This window comes from Haliotis asinina, chromosome 12 (genome assembly GCF_037392515.1).
Source record: "Haliotis asinina isolate JCU_RB_2024 chromosome 12, JCU_Hal_asi_v2, whole genome shotgun sequence".
NCBI classification, from domain to species: Eukaryota; Metazoa; Mollusca; class Gastropoda; order Lepetellida; family Haliotidae; genus Haliotis; species Haliotis asinina.
Window position 1 is genome coordinate 49,865,597 of NC_090291.1, and position 15,517 is coordinate 49,881,113.

General features: G+C 40.6%; 1 protein-coding gene across 1 annotated transcript in view; it reads right to left on the reverse strand.

The window, feature by feature from the left end:
• Window positions 1–15,228, reverse strand: part of LOC137257548 (valacyclovir hydrolase-like) — a 29,436-nt gene extending 14,208 nt beyond the window's left edge. The window contains exons 1-3 of the mRNA XM_067794873.1: window positions 15,119–15,228; window positions 14,255–14,367; window positions 13,439–13,605 (exon numbers count right to left, since the gene is read on the reverse strand). Of these exons, the coding sequence (XP_067650974.1) occupies window positions 13,439–13,605; window positions 14,255–14,367; window positions 15,119–15,228 (390 nt within the window). The remainder of the gene's footprint in view (window positions 1–13,438; window positions 13,606–14,254; window positions 14,368–15,118) is intronic.
• Between the last annotated feature and the right edge of the window lie 289 nt (window positions 15,229–15,517).

Below are 15,517 nucleotides of genomic sequence, written 5' to 3' on the forward strand. Positions count from 1 at the left end.
AGCGTTCTCAGATCATAGCTATATCCAACCTTATTTGGTCATTTGTGAGCATTGTCAGATCAATGCTATACCAACCTTATTTGGTCTTTACTGGGGTTGTCAGATCAATGCTATACCCACCCTTATTTCGTCTTTACTGGGCGTTGTCAGATCAATGCTATACCGAACCTTATTTGGTCTTTACTGGGGGTTGTCAGATCAATACTATACCCACCCTTATGTGGTCTTTACTAAGTATTGTGAGATCAATACTATACCCACCCTCATTTGGTCTCTACTAGGCGTTGTCAGATAATAGCTAAACCCAACCCTATGTGGCCATTTGTGAGGGTTGTCAGATCCTACTTATGTCCAACCTTATTTGGTCTTTACTGAGCGTTCTCAGATCATAGCTATATCCAACCTTATTTGGTCTTTACTGAGCTTTCTCAGATCATAGCTATATCCAACCTTATTTGGTCTTTACTGAGCATTCTCAGATCATAGCTATATCCAAACGTATTTGGTCTTTACTGAGCATTCTCAGATCATAGCTATATCCAACCTTATTTGGTCTTTACTGAGCATTCTCAGATCATAGCTATATCCAACCTTATTTGGTCTTTACTGAGCATTCTCAGATCATAGCTATATCCAACCTTATTTGGTCTTTACTGAGCGTTGTCAGATCATAGCTGTATCCAACCTTATTTGGTCATTTGTGAGCATTGTCAGATCAATGCTATATCAACCTTATTTTGTCTTTACTGGGGTTGTCAGATCAATGCTATACCCACCCTTATGTGGTCTTTACTAAGTATTGTGAGATCAATACTATACCCACCCTCATTTGGTCTCTACTAGGCGTTGTCAGATAATAGCTAAACCCAACCCTATTTGGCCATTTGTGAGGGTTGTCAGATCCTACTTATGCCCAACCTTATTTGGTCTTTACTGAGCGTTGTCAGATCAATACTATACCCACCCGTATTTTGCCTTTACAGAGCGTTGTCAGATCAATACTATACCCACCCTTATTTTGCCTTTACAGAGTGTTGTCAGATCAATGCTATACCCAACCTTATTTAGTCTTTACTGAGGGTTGTCAGATCAATGCTATATCCAAACGTATTTGGTGTTTACTGGGCGTTGTTAGATCATAGCTATATCCAAACGTATTTGGTGTTTACTGGGCGTTGTCAGATCAATGCTATACCCAATCTTATTTAGTTTTTACTGAGGGTTGTCAGATCAATGCTATATCCAAACGTATTTGGTGTTTACCGGGCGTTGTTAGATCAATGCTATATCCAAACGTATTTGGTGTTTACTGGGCGTTGTCATATCAATGCTATACCCAACCTTATTTGGTCTTTACTGAGGGTTGTCAGATCAATGCTATATCCAAACGTATTTGGTGTTTACTGGGCGTTGTTAGATCATAGCTATATCCAAACGTATTTGGTGTTTACTGGGCGTTGTCAGATCAATGCTATACCCAATCTTATTTCGTCTTTACTGAGGGTTGTCAGATCAAAGCTATACCCAACCTTGTTTGGTCTTTACAGAGCGTTGTCAGATCGTAGCTATATCCAAACGCATTTGGTCGGTCAGTATCATGACCTTGACCTTGACAGTGCTCTGAAATTCACGTGCTACAATATGCTTGGAAACTTTACCAACTGCATGAATATTTGAATATTTGACAAGTAACCGTCAAATTTGAACGTGACGCGTGCTATACTGAAATAACATTGAAACGCTCTCCTTCATGGCAACTGCATAACTGTCGGTCCACAATCGGAAGCATGTTACGTGCTAGGACCTCGGTGATGTACTGAGTTGCTGTCGAAATCCCCTGAACCACCACCAAAATCAGTTCTTTCTTTGTGTGCTGGATAACTCGTCATGGCACCGTGTACAACGAATCAGTCGACCTGTCGAATACAATTAGTTGTAAAACGTTCGGTAACCACGCCATCCTCCATCTCATCGATTTATCATTGAACCAGCTTCAGATCCAGTTTCTAAGGTTCCGGTTGTGGAATCTACGACCCCACCGCAAGAGATATCTCCCATAAGAGTCTCTCAAACCAGGGGCGACAACTGGCCTTGTTGGTCGAACCCCAACTTCAGGCCACCGAGTCCTGGCAGTTTCGTCGGAAATCCTTTAAAAACAAGGGATGCGTTTGGATTCACCACGTCTGTGGCAAGACGATGACGCAAGTGAACGATCTGGATGTTGCCCTCCTGGGTTTAGGTGGTAACTCTTGGACGGTCGCTTCTGCAGTGATCTTGGACTGAACTGATCCAGAAAACAGAAAACGATTCCAACGAAGAGATATGGTGCTCTGATGAACTTTGAAATGTAGGGTTACTGCTGACTGCGACTCCCCAGCTTCAAGGCGGCGATGGTTCTACTGGGGACTCTCAGTCGTGGCATGAGGATTTCCTCTTTTCCAGGCAAAAACGAAAGACAAAATGAAACAGAACGCTTGACTGTTATGGTGATCCATACAGCATGCATTTCCGATTACTTTTTACGTTCAATTTCCTCTGTATGTTTTTGTTTTTATGGTGACCTTTCATGAATATTTCCTTGAAAGTTTCTAAACAAGAGGAAAAGTTACAAATGTCGAGTTTGGCCGCTGAAGCCTTTTACAATCACACACAGATGCCATTTTGGAAATATATAGTGAATTTGTAATATTTTTGCCGCAGCTTTACGAGTCCAATATTCTCAAACCCACGCGTTTTCATTTTTCAATAACGTGTTAATCAATACAGCATGGTTGAGTGACTATGGTGATAAGCATTTATTTACTTTCAGACATACAAATAAGAAAGAAGAGGACCTTCAGTCGTGTCTTGGTGTTTTCAAGATATTCGTTCGTGAAAAACCTCCAGATATTCATCAATAACAAGACGATGAAAAACTACCCGACACCGAGATGTTGTTCACCATTTTATGCTGTAGCATACATTCCATCTAATAATGCATTACTTTGTAGCACAAAAAGAGGATTGATGATGGCACCGCTGGATTCGTGGACTTATACCACAGTAAACTCCAGCCTCAAACCGCTGGATATGGCTGTAGATCATGACAAGGGCTTGGTGTTCATGTTGGAAAATCCTACAAAGCCTCACAACAATAGTCTAATTACAATGAATTTGCACAACTCCATTTACACATGGGTACATACATTTAGATATAGGGTAAATGCAAGATATATTGCCATAGATCCAAAACGAAATAAATGCTTTTTCATACTGTTAAATGAACTAGGATGGCTTAATTATGATGGTGAGAATGTGGAGCTACTTTACACTGGACAAAAACTGAAGACCGTGACCTTTGACCCATTGCTAAATATTCTTTATTTTCTTGAAATGAACTATGTAAAAATGATGTCTTTATCTGATAAAAGGGTGATAATTAAGAAGAGATTGGTTGTGAGAGATTTGATATACAATGATAATGGCCTTTTTATTATGTCAAACAAAAAGATTTTGAAAATGACTGGAAGCAAGACTATCGCCATCTTTAGTGGCAGTAAATTTAAATCCGCCCTTAACAAAATGTACCTTTTACCTTAAAAAGCATGATAACTTCTTCGAGTGGCATTTTAGAAGTTTGGAGGTACACTTTTATGAGTGTGAACCTGTATCGACGCACTCACGAAACAAAGAAGTTATCCGTAAAGTTTCTCTATATCATATGGGCAGAGTTTAATGATAGGGGCATGGCGTCATTTTGAGTGAGTGAGCGAGTGAGTTTAGTTTTAAGCAATATTCAGCAATATTCCAGCTATACGGCGGCGGTCTGTAAATAATCGAGTCTGACCCAGACAATCCGGTGATCAACAACATGAGCATCGATCTGCGCAATTGGGAACCGATGACACGTGTCAACCAAGTCAGCGAGCCTGACTATCCCGTTAGTCGCCTCTTACGACAAGCATTGTCGCCTTTTGTGGCAAGCATGGGTTGCTGAAGGCCTTTTCTACCCCGGGACCTTCACGGGTCCGTCATTTTGAGAATAGAACAGAATGTATTGGAGCATACTAGCATAAGGATGTAGGGACTAAGAACCTGAGCCATTTTGTAAGAGGTATTGCTAGGAACTTCTATTTGAAGGCACCAGTTGATATCCTATTGGACTGATATCCTTTAAGGGGTAGCTTGCTCCATCATTGCCCCGAGTTTTTTGATAGGGCAGATCGGTGAGAGAGTGAGGTTTTACGCCATTTTAGGAATATTCCAGCAATAACAAGGCCGTGGACATCAGAAGTAGGCTTCACACATGTGCCCATGTTGAGAATAGACCCCAGGTCTTCGGCGTAACGAGTGAACACTTTAATCAGAAGATTATCCCATTGCCAAATTAGGCAGATCAATCCTTCTTTTGACTTTAAGGCAGTTTTTGCTGTTCTGCATAACCAATGCAAATAATATGTCCATGTAAATAGTTTAATGAAACCAATCTAGCTCTGTGTCTAGTAAACGTCTGGACCCGGAAAGGTCCAAGTTAGAATACCGGCCTTCAGTAACCCATGTTTCTCGTAAGAGGCGACTAACGGGATCAGGTAGTCAGACTTGCCTACTTGGGTGACATATGTCATCGGTTCTCAATTGCGCAGATCAATGCTCATGCGGTTGGTCACTGGATTGTCTGGCCCAGACTCGATTATTTACAGGCCACTGCCATATAGCTAGAGTATAGCTGAGTGCTAACTCACTCACTAACTCACTCACTCACTCACTCACTCGTAAACGTCTGGTGCGGTGGGGTAGCCTTGTGGGAAGGTTGGGTAGGTCCTTCTGTTTGACCTCCAGTTATCACTTGCATGCTTGAAGTCATACCGAACAAAATATTCACATTTGTGTACTTTTCCGGATTTATCAAATCCAGGTTTCATAAGATAAGATGAACTCACATTGCTAAACTATCGCAGAGTCTTGATTACCCGACGAGAAAATGCTTGTTGGGTGACTGTATAAGGCCAAATCGTAGTGAAATTAATTTATTAATGCGTTTTAAAATTTGATTTAATTTACATTTATGACAATTTCTCAAAATATACTTCAGTTTTGAAGCAAGTCATCATTTTAAATGATTTATTTCTTGAATATATGCAACTTATGACAATGTGTATACATAACCAAATTAAAAACTTTACCCACGTTACATTAAATCGCACTGTAACGGAGTAATGTGTGCGTTATAATGAAAATATTGCTAATACGGTGAGAAATCAGACTATGTAAAGAGGATCACGGTATCATTGTATTGGAATAATAATAATTGATGTTCTACAATACTCAAACGCGAACTTCTCGCCGATAAAACGAGTGTGATATCAAAGTGGTGAGGTCCTTTGTACTCAAAGGTCAGTGTCGCTTAAAGTGCAAAAAGTTGCATTAACCTTAGAGTATCAATGATTTGTGTCTGCATTCAATCCTCGTGCGATCACGTGACTCGATGCACTTTGTAATGTTTATCAAGTTTTATGACCAAAAATAATTGTCAAACGACCTTCACGTCACTGCTTTTTGTATAAAGCAACAAGCAACTAACCATGAACCCCCTCCCCTCCAGTGCTGTTATTGAGTGTTGTATATTTTGTATATTTAGGTTTAACACAATCATTTGACGCCATCGTTTCAGCTTGTCCATCTAGTGTAATACATACTGAGGATAGTAAGGTCAATCACTGTTAAGAATTCAGTTCAGTTCGTGTGTGGTACATTGTGAGATAAGCATATCATTGTTGTAGATCTGACTATTAAAATATACAACCAGTTGATGTCCTACAGTGCATAATAAACAAAGAATATCGACATTAGTGAATGCTAACATTTAGTGTCATGTTTGCCGGTTTGTGTTAATTCATATACGATTGTAGTTTTCTTAAATAATGAGACACATTGTAAGTCAGTACTGTCTTTCTATTCATTAGCGTATAACTAACTATTCAATAATTTTACAGTCCGCAACTAATATAGAACAGCAGCGAATGCTAGAATTCAGTGTAATGGTTTTTGTTTTGTGTTCAATTCATGCATGTTTCGTTTATATTTTCAGTAAAACGCGTTAAATGTGATTGCACAGTACCATTTAGAAAGTAGTCGAGTGTAACACGTTATATTTGGGTTTAAACTTTGTTAGTAAAGTGCAGATTCGTATTTGATTAAGACCCATTCGGAATTTGAACCCATTCCCCCAGAATCAGGCACCTAATCGCCAGCACACAAAGTCAGCCGTTCAGATCACAAAATTTCCACAAAATGAAAGTCGGACAACTGGTAGTCTAGACTGCGGGCTTTGTGTACCCCTTCTGATAAGAGGTAATTGGCACGGCTCGCACAGGTTCAAATCCCGAATGATACTCAATTAAAAAAGGCCCTAGAATTTGTACTTTACTGAAAAAGTGTAAACCTATGTATAACATATGTTATACACATTAGATGTACCGACGGTCTGAATATTCAGTGGACCAATAGTTTACAGTCCGAAATACATAATGTCGAAATAAACGAGTGCTACAATTCAGTACTGGGGTTTTGTGTTGTCTTCAATTCATATGTTGTATGTATTGTGATGAAAACATATCAAAGCCATCATAAAAGCTGTATTTATTCTTTCGCCTCGACGTCAGTCGTTGAATGAGTGACTGTGGTTTTACGCCTCTTCCATCAATACTCCAGCAATATCTTGGCAGTGTACATTATTTCTATAAAATGAAAAATCATGTGGGGAATCGAAGCCAGGTCTTCAACTAGACGATCGTACACTTAACTACTAGGCTACAAATGGCACGTGCAGTTGATCACGTGATCTTCGCATCGAAGTTTTCTTGCACGTGTTTGCATTGGCCTCAAGAATTGAACAAAAAACACTTTTAAACCACAGTTCTAACTGTACTTTAAATGCCACGATTGTCAAATGTGCAACGTGAACGTACTGTTGGCATGTTGTAAGAGGGAAGATCAGTTATTGAAGTCGCAAGAGGAACGGGATGCAGCCGTCGTACTGTGTATAACTTGCAACAAACTGGCACCACTTCTGATCGCCCAATGTCGGGTCGTCCACGTGTGACGTCACGTGCAAAAGACGGTCATATCGTTCTACGTCACCTACGTGACAGATTTCTGCCGGCTGAGAACCAGGGCTGAGACTGTCCTCACAGGCCTTTCGAAATCAGTTGCGGGTTGCCAATCTCCATTTTCGACGTCCATATTGTGACTTAACATTGTGTATACCCATGTTTTGGAACGGCGGTGTTGTTTATGGAACTGATTGTGGCACTGCCAGTGTATCGAGTACATCACACAGATCTCAGCAATGAAATGATAACAGTTTAACCATCTTACCATCTCAGATACATTTTCTCTTTACAGCAGCTATGAACTAAAACTACAAATTGTGATGGTGGAATATAGGTATGGGACTATATCTGCTGTTGTATACAGATCTCTTTCTATTGCAGACTCTTTTGCGAATCCGATTTGCTCCTTTGTAATGGCATATCTGAGAAAACACAATAGTGACACACTAAGAAAACATGAAGCTGGGCACGTGGTAGTTTACAGGTCTCATAGTATAATTATTTACGATTGTTATGTTAGAATAGTCTCTTCTAAACAACGATTTGTCTTCAGTGACTAAATAATATATCCCCTATTGTTTCAATTTAATTTGTTAAAAATATTTGATGTGCACACGAAGAAAATGATGCTTCAGAAATATGTGGTTTCTAGAAATGTAACTTGATTGAGGACATGCGACATAATTGAGAAAGTGCTTGGTTTTGTAAGTTTTGGCAGAATCTTGGTTCTGGGAAATGCAGTGAGTTGACAATTAATTAATTGTTCCTAAGAATTCATCTCAAGATCTCATTCATTTCATTAACAAAGACTATAAATATTGACCAAATGCATAAATATCCATCTTTTTTTTTTAAAAAAAAAAAAATAATTGAATGGAGACATGTCGAGCCAACAATTAAATCTTCAGATGTTGGGACTGTATGTCAGAGTACTGATAGAAGTGTTGGGATGACGTAGTACCAAAATCTCTCTACCATTTTCATCTGGGATGCATTTGTTATCATGATCCTTTCCTCTGTCCATTGATAACAACTGTTACAATGACGTCAGCAGCAACTGTCTGCTGTAATCTGTTCAGAGAAGGTTCATGTCTACCTGCCACTGCCTTGATATGGCACACGTGTGTTTTGGGCCTCAGACATTTCACGAAAATGAACATGACTTGTTTATCTTTATCCCGATACAAGAGTGCATGAAAATCGCTGGTGATTGTGGATGCCAGTTCTGCCCCCTCGTGACTAACAGACGTTACTTGTTGTCAAACAGATAACATTTAAACTATGGCAGTGTAGCATCAATGAGCCCCAATAGGTTCGTTCATTGGTTTCACATTCACATCATTGATCACCTACAATTTAACACTTATGCTGTGTTTATCAGCGACACACGTATTGACATTTATCATGCAAACTCGTCATGCACACGCATGTTCGTTTATATTCCACAGTTACTTGTTATTTCGCTTGTGTGACATGGTCAGTGTGACTGCATTACTCTGGATCTGAGTAATAATTTGTACATGGTACATAAATTTAGATTGCTCTATTCCTGAAGAAGACGCTTTATATAAAAGATCGGAGCTGATATACGGTACACCTACAGAATCTCGGATACCTATCACCCATATTATTTAGTGTCACGTCATCCTAACCCTAACACTAACCCTAAAAACGGTGGCTTATGTCTGACCCCTTGTTGACATGTCATGGGCACATGAAGCACATATAAACCCAGAACTACGAGCCTTGAGAAGAGAGACAGGCGGAGATACACACAGAGTCTCAGCAAAGGTCGGATGCACAGCCCCGCCATCTTGGACACAGGGACATCCTCCTACGACTAGAGCAAGAGTATGTGTTTGTTTGACATCGCAACCAGCGGCTTCTCAGATGTACGTCTGCCTTTAACGAGTCCGTACCATCCAGTGATTGTCTTTATGCCATACGATGACAGAGCATGTGTTGATGAATCACAATGAAGCAGTGATGATACCAGGTGTGTGCGCAATGTTGAGGGTATCCTTTTCCACCGGTGGCACCCGTCATAAACAGATGCAAAGCCTAGTTAGCTGCTCAGATGGAACAAACGGGAACATTTGGTAGAAGTCAGTTGCATAATGCCATGGACCTTATATACTGGCATTGGAAATAGTGCATGGATGTTTTTGTCTGGTTTCTTCGTGCCTAAAATCTATTTCTACGAACCATTTAACCACATGAGAAAAACTCGATAGGGACATGTTGCCAGAGGAAGCGTTCCAGTCATGGTAAAAGAATGCTGATTGTTGAACAGCGTTCAAAATATTCGCCGGCCCGGAGGCCCAGCCTGACCCAAAACAAATCCGTCTTGCTTTTCGCTTTTATGCATTCCTCAGAAGAATGTTTGCTATTAACATTTGATTCATACGGAAAGTGGTTATGAATAATGTAGACTGTTGAACTGTTCCATATACAGCGTGTAAGACATAGTGGTCAAAGGGGATTTTCATCTGTACACAGAGAGAATGGTTGGTTGTTAGTTCTGAAGAGATAGTGACTGAACAAAATCCAGCAGTATTTTTCAATACCACTTTTTTAAAAATCATTAATTCAGTCAGGTATCTTTACGTTTTTATTTACATTATTTTGTTTCTCACAGTCAATCAGGCAGATGAGTTTATGAAAATATAATTTTCATGAGCTTGTTTGGTGTGCGGATGGACGAGAAGATTCCTCCATTTTGGTAGTGATGGTTTTCCTAGCTCGTCTTTGAGTACTGGAAACCTTTCCCTCGCTGGTCAATCAGGCACAACCAAAGTCAGTCGTGGCATCTTCGTTTGTTTGATTTTTCCGATTACTTTCTGTAGTAGAACTGGAGGCAGGAACGTGTAAGAGATCAGTCCTTCCCTTGAAATGCTTAGAGCGTATGTTGCCTATGCAAGCAGATGCGGTAGTGGAGATAAGAATGTTGGCATCTGCTTCTTGAATCTTGTCACAAATGCGTCTATTTGCGGTGATCTGAACGTGTGACTGACTAGCCGAAACGCTCCCTGGTTTAACATCCATTCCGTTGGAGATGGTTGTAGGGGACGCGATAGAACATCTGCCATGACATTTATGTGCCTCACATGCCTTTATGCGCATGTTCAGATCGTCGACGATGTCGAACAGTTGAAACGTTATAGGCCAGGAGCATTAGACATGACATTGGAAAAAAATAGTAGAAAGCTGAAATTTTCAGGAAAGCTTCAGAACATCATTGCCATGTGTAACGTACAAAGTTCTGCCAATTCTACTTTGTGGCATTTTCAAGATGGCCGCCAATTTCAAGATGGCCGCCAAAACCATTTAAATGAATAGACACACATATATTTCGTCAATAATTATGCCATGTGACATACCAAATGAAAGCTCATCTCACAAGGAATCTAAATATATTACTTTTAACACCACAAATACATAAGACAATGAAAAATGCCATGATAACAACACATCAGTAGATGCTTGTGCTTTTGGTCAAATTTATTAAAGTGTCTACAATGGTTGACTTAATACATTTTCAGCTGTTATTGATGAACAGAATTTCTATCCTCTCAAGATAGATGCTTTTATCTTTGTCTTGAAAAAATTACTATTGAATCCATGTGAAGGTGATAAGCATATGATATGTTGTATGGCAAGCAGTACAGGAAGTGCATTTCTCTGAGAAAAAAACGTCACCGGTGGGACGAGAAATTATGGCTTTCATCATGATTTTTCCAAAACATTTAAGTAAATTTTGATTTTGAAACAATTCAGTGACTTTATGGAACAAATAAACTAGATACGATGTGATATTTGGGTGAACTTTACTGAAGTAAGATTTGAAAACTGACAGAGCAACATAAAACACAACATAATGGAAAGATGCTGAATGCCAACCAGTGGAAAAGTCATTCAACAAATCGTGTTGAAGTTGGTGAAAAGGGTCTTCATACATAAGACAATGAAAATTGCCATGATAACAACACATTAGATGCTTCTGCTTTTGGTCAAATTTATTAAAATGTCTACAATGGTTGACTTAATACATTTTCAGCTGTTATTGATGAACAGAATTTCCATCCTCTCAAGATAAATGCTTTTATCATTTTCTTGAAAACAATTACAACTGAATCCATGTAAAGGCGATAAGCATATATGATATGTCGTCTGGTAAGCAGTACAGGAAGTGCATTTCTATGAGAGAAAAACGTCACCGGTGGGACGAGAAATTATGGCTTTCATCATAATTTTTCCAACCAGTGGAAAAGTCATTCAACCAATCGTGCTGAAGTTGGTGAAAAGGGTTTTCAAGCATCTAATGTGTTGTTATCATGACATTGTTCATTGTCTTATGTATGTGTGGTGTTAAAAGTAATATATTTAGATTTCTTGTGAGATGGGCTTTCATTTGATATGTCACATGGCATAATTATTGACGAAATATATGTGTATCTATTCATTTAAATGGCTTTGGCGGCCATCCTGAAATTGGCGGCCATTTTGAAAAATGCATGATGTCAATAAATGTAGATTCCTTGTGTTACCTACTGTTTGTGTCTAATGCTCCTGGCCTATTAGCTGCAGCCGAGTGTGAGATCTATTTGATCTTTGCTTGTTTATGTAGAACGCTACTGTGGAGTTGTCCGCATGAACCATCAGTAGTTTGTTCCTCATTATACTCGTGTTGTACTGCGTCGATTACATCTGCAAGTGACTGATGTGAAGAATGCGTTCCTGGCTTGTCCACTTCCCTGCTGCAACATCGTTGTCTAGGTGAACTCCCCATCATTGTAGCGACGCATCCACGTATAGAGGAGTTTTGCAGTCCGGCTCTGTCAAATAAGATCCTGCGTAAACATTCGACCTGTGAATCCACCATGACAGGTATGGCTTCAGTGTGTCCAGAACGGTTATCTGATCAGAACTGTCCAGGTGAGTACTCACGAACCGTTGTAATGGTTGCAGTCTTCCCCTCTGGGTCATATCCTGCACAGAGGTGAGTAGACCGAGAAGACATTGCCACTGTCATAGTGATAGCAGAGAGATTAGTGCTTGAATATTAGTCCAGCTGTCCTCTGGGACAACAGTGTGATTCAGTGTTGTGAAGAAACGCATTCCCAGGAATTATGGATCTTGTTGTGGCTTTACATCCGATTTTAGTAGATTTACAAGCCATCCAAGTTGTGTGAGCAGTTTGATGTTGACGTAGAGATGCACTTGTTGAGATGCACGTGAATGCCGTCGACCAGGTACAGCGTAACCCGCAATTATGGTTATGATGATAAACAACCAAGGGGCCGATGATATTCCAAACGGTAAGACGTTCCATTTGAAGTGACGACCGTTTAATAGGAAGTGCAGACATTTCCTGGATTCTGGATGAACTGAGATATGTAGGTAAGCATCCTGTAGGTCAATGCTTGCAAGATAAACCGCTGGACGGACGAAAAGTCAGAGCTGAGGTAGGTGGATCAACCAGAAACTCTCGGGTCTGATTAGAAAATCCTTGTTGAATTCTTCAAATTGTAAATGATCCTGAACTTATCCCCGGAATATTTCTTTGGTACTAGAAAACTTGGGGAGTAGAATCTGGGCGTGAGATCCTGTGGATATAGCTCCTCGACTGCGCCATTTTCCTGTACGTTCTGTATGGCGTCTGCTAGTTTGTCCACTTGATCCTATACATACACAAAGAGAGCTGTGTCTCTTATGAGAGGCGGTGTAGTTGGATCCTGTAGCCCGTCCTAAGTATCTGAGAGACGTAATCGTCGTGGAGCATGCCCCAACTTTCAGACGTCCACCCACTGGTGATGGTTGTACAGGAACGACTGGAGGTGGAAGACTGCAGTTCTGAACCTGATCTTCAGCGCTTCTGTCCTCTTGCACCGTTGGAAGGGCGTCCTTTCCCAAGGAAGCTCTTGTTGTCTATGCTCCAGGGGTGAAAGGATCCCTAAGGTTTGTGTACTTCTTGTTCCTGGTTTTCTGGACTCCGGAAAATTTCGATTTGTTGGAGTAACGCTGTGACGTCTGCCAAATAACACTGACCAAGGTATCAATGGACTTAATGTTTATGACTCATGTGAGTCATGTATAACCATCTTGGCGACGTCCTCAGTCCTTCCACCGAAGACTGTACATGTTGGTGATGACGATATTACGTTTGGACGAAAGGGGATGCAGGAGCCACCAGTGTAACTGTGGTATCAGTCTCTGCATCAGAGTTGAAAATCGGTGTATCACATTTGGACATTTCAACTTTCAATGTAATAACATGTATCGGGACATTATGAATGGTAATCAGTTACTGACATAGAAAAATAACTGATCTGAAATTCCGACTGTAGATTCATGACAGCAACTGCATCTTGTGCATCACGATGGCGGAAAGTGACTGACCAGTCACGCTCAGGGGGAATACTTCGTCCATAACCTCGAGGATCAAAGCCAAATATCGTGAACTTTTCTGGATTCATCTTCTCTAGCTGGTTATCAAAGTCCGTCATGGAACATGCTGTAATCAGATTAGTGAGTGAGTGAGTGAGTGAGTGAGCGAGTGAGTGAGAGGCTGACGGAGTCAGTGATTGAGTGACCAAGTTATTGAGTAGTCAACAATATTCAAACTATGGTATACAGTATCCTTTCTATAATCTGGGTGTGGACAGGCAAACAAGTGGTTGATAAGCAGTGACGTGAGTGAGTGAGTTTAGTTTTGCGCAGCACTCAGCAATATTCCAGTTATATGGTGGCGGTCTGTAAATGATCGAGTCTGGCCCAGACAAACCAGTGATCAACAACATGAGCATCCATCTCCGCAATTGAGAACCGATGACGTGTGTCAACCAAGTCAGCGAGTCTGACCACCTGATCCCGGTAGTCGCCTCTTACGACACGCATAGTCGCCTTTTATGGCAAGCATGGATTGCTGAAGGCCTATTCTACCCCGGGATCTTCTGATCACCTCATTGTTTGGTCCATGTTCGATATTTACAGACCGCCGCCATACAGATGGAATATTGCTGAGTGCGGCGTAAACGTAAACTCACTCGCTCACTCTCAACAACACTGAGATATCCATCACCATATACAACTGGAACACCAATGGTGTCTCTGCAGAACATCTGGCTGAAACACAACATCACAGAAACTGGCTTCCAACCTACCCAAGGCTCCCGGCAGTAACAGGACAGTATGATCCCCATAAGCAGACTGTTCACAATGAAAGTCCACCCCATTTGCCTTGACTTGTAGCGAGAGTCTACGGGCCGAATAAAAGCTGCAAACAAAGTTAAACATTAATTTATGAAATGATGTTCGCTCTAACCTGCGTATAGTGTAATAAAGTACAGTACGATGACTGATTTAAGCTTTCTGTGAGTGTCATACTCTCCTATATAAGTCAACGTCAACTTTGTGAGAGAAAGGCACGTGAGATGTCAGTCAATAGATAGAATAGAATAGACATATTCACTACACACGTAAAAGCACAAAATACATTTGAGATGACCCCTTGTGCCTGTGGGCAGCACATGCATTTCATGGAGGGTGAGTCGATGGTCTGTTGTCATACCTGGTTGAGCAACATACTTGCCATTTATGTAGACTGATCTGTTGTTTTCAGCAGCTATTCGTGTGTTTTCGACTGTACAAGTAAACATGTTTTTCTGGATACCTTGTTACCCACCGCAGAGGGCTTTTACTCTACATATAAAGTATAAAGTTTAGGGGAGTTCCACGCTCCTCGTTGTGGCGGGGGAAAAAATCACCCTCACGCGCGATTAGAAAGTGCACTAACCTCACGCTTCAGCACGCAGATATAAAAACACAACACGCGATCTGCGTTTTATTCAACTCTGACAACTTCACCAACTGCACTTTTCCCTCTCTAACACTGCATGTTCACGTCGGCGAGGAAACTAGCCGTCAGAAGATTGCGCACAGCACCTTTAACAACGAGAAACATGTTGTCTTGATGATGGTAAAAGCCACGTTCTAACAGAGAACATAACTCAACATGCATGTCATACCGAACTTTGTGCTGGAACTGTTCCCTGAATGCAGTCTGTGAACTCTGTAGTAACAGACGCTGTAGCCACTGTTGAGCAGAAAGTGACAAACAGCCAGTGAAAATACCCATCTTCCCAAAACAAATCACGCGTGCCATATTTCACAAGGGAAATAACTCTCTTGACTTGAACATTTTAAAATAGTTATCTGAATGTTCAACTGAGCCGTCGTATCAGATTTATAAATATGTTTCCAGCGCATGACATAACTAGTCGTGTTTGCATAGTGTGCGAGCGCTTATTTCGAACACTGGATCAGACATGAAAGAACAACAACAAAACGTGAATAATCCTCTAACGTAATTTACATTACAATGACATTCAATTAATTGTATGATTGCATCTTTTGCTGTGTGTTGT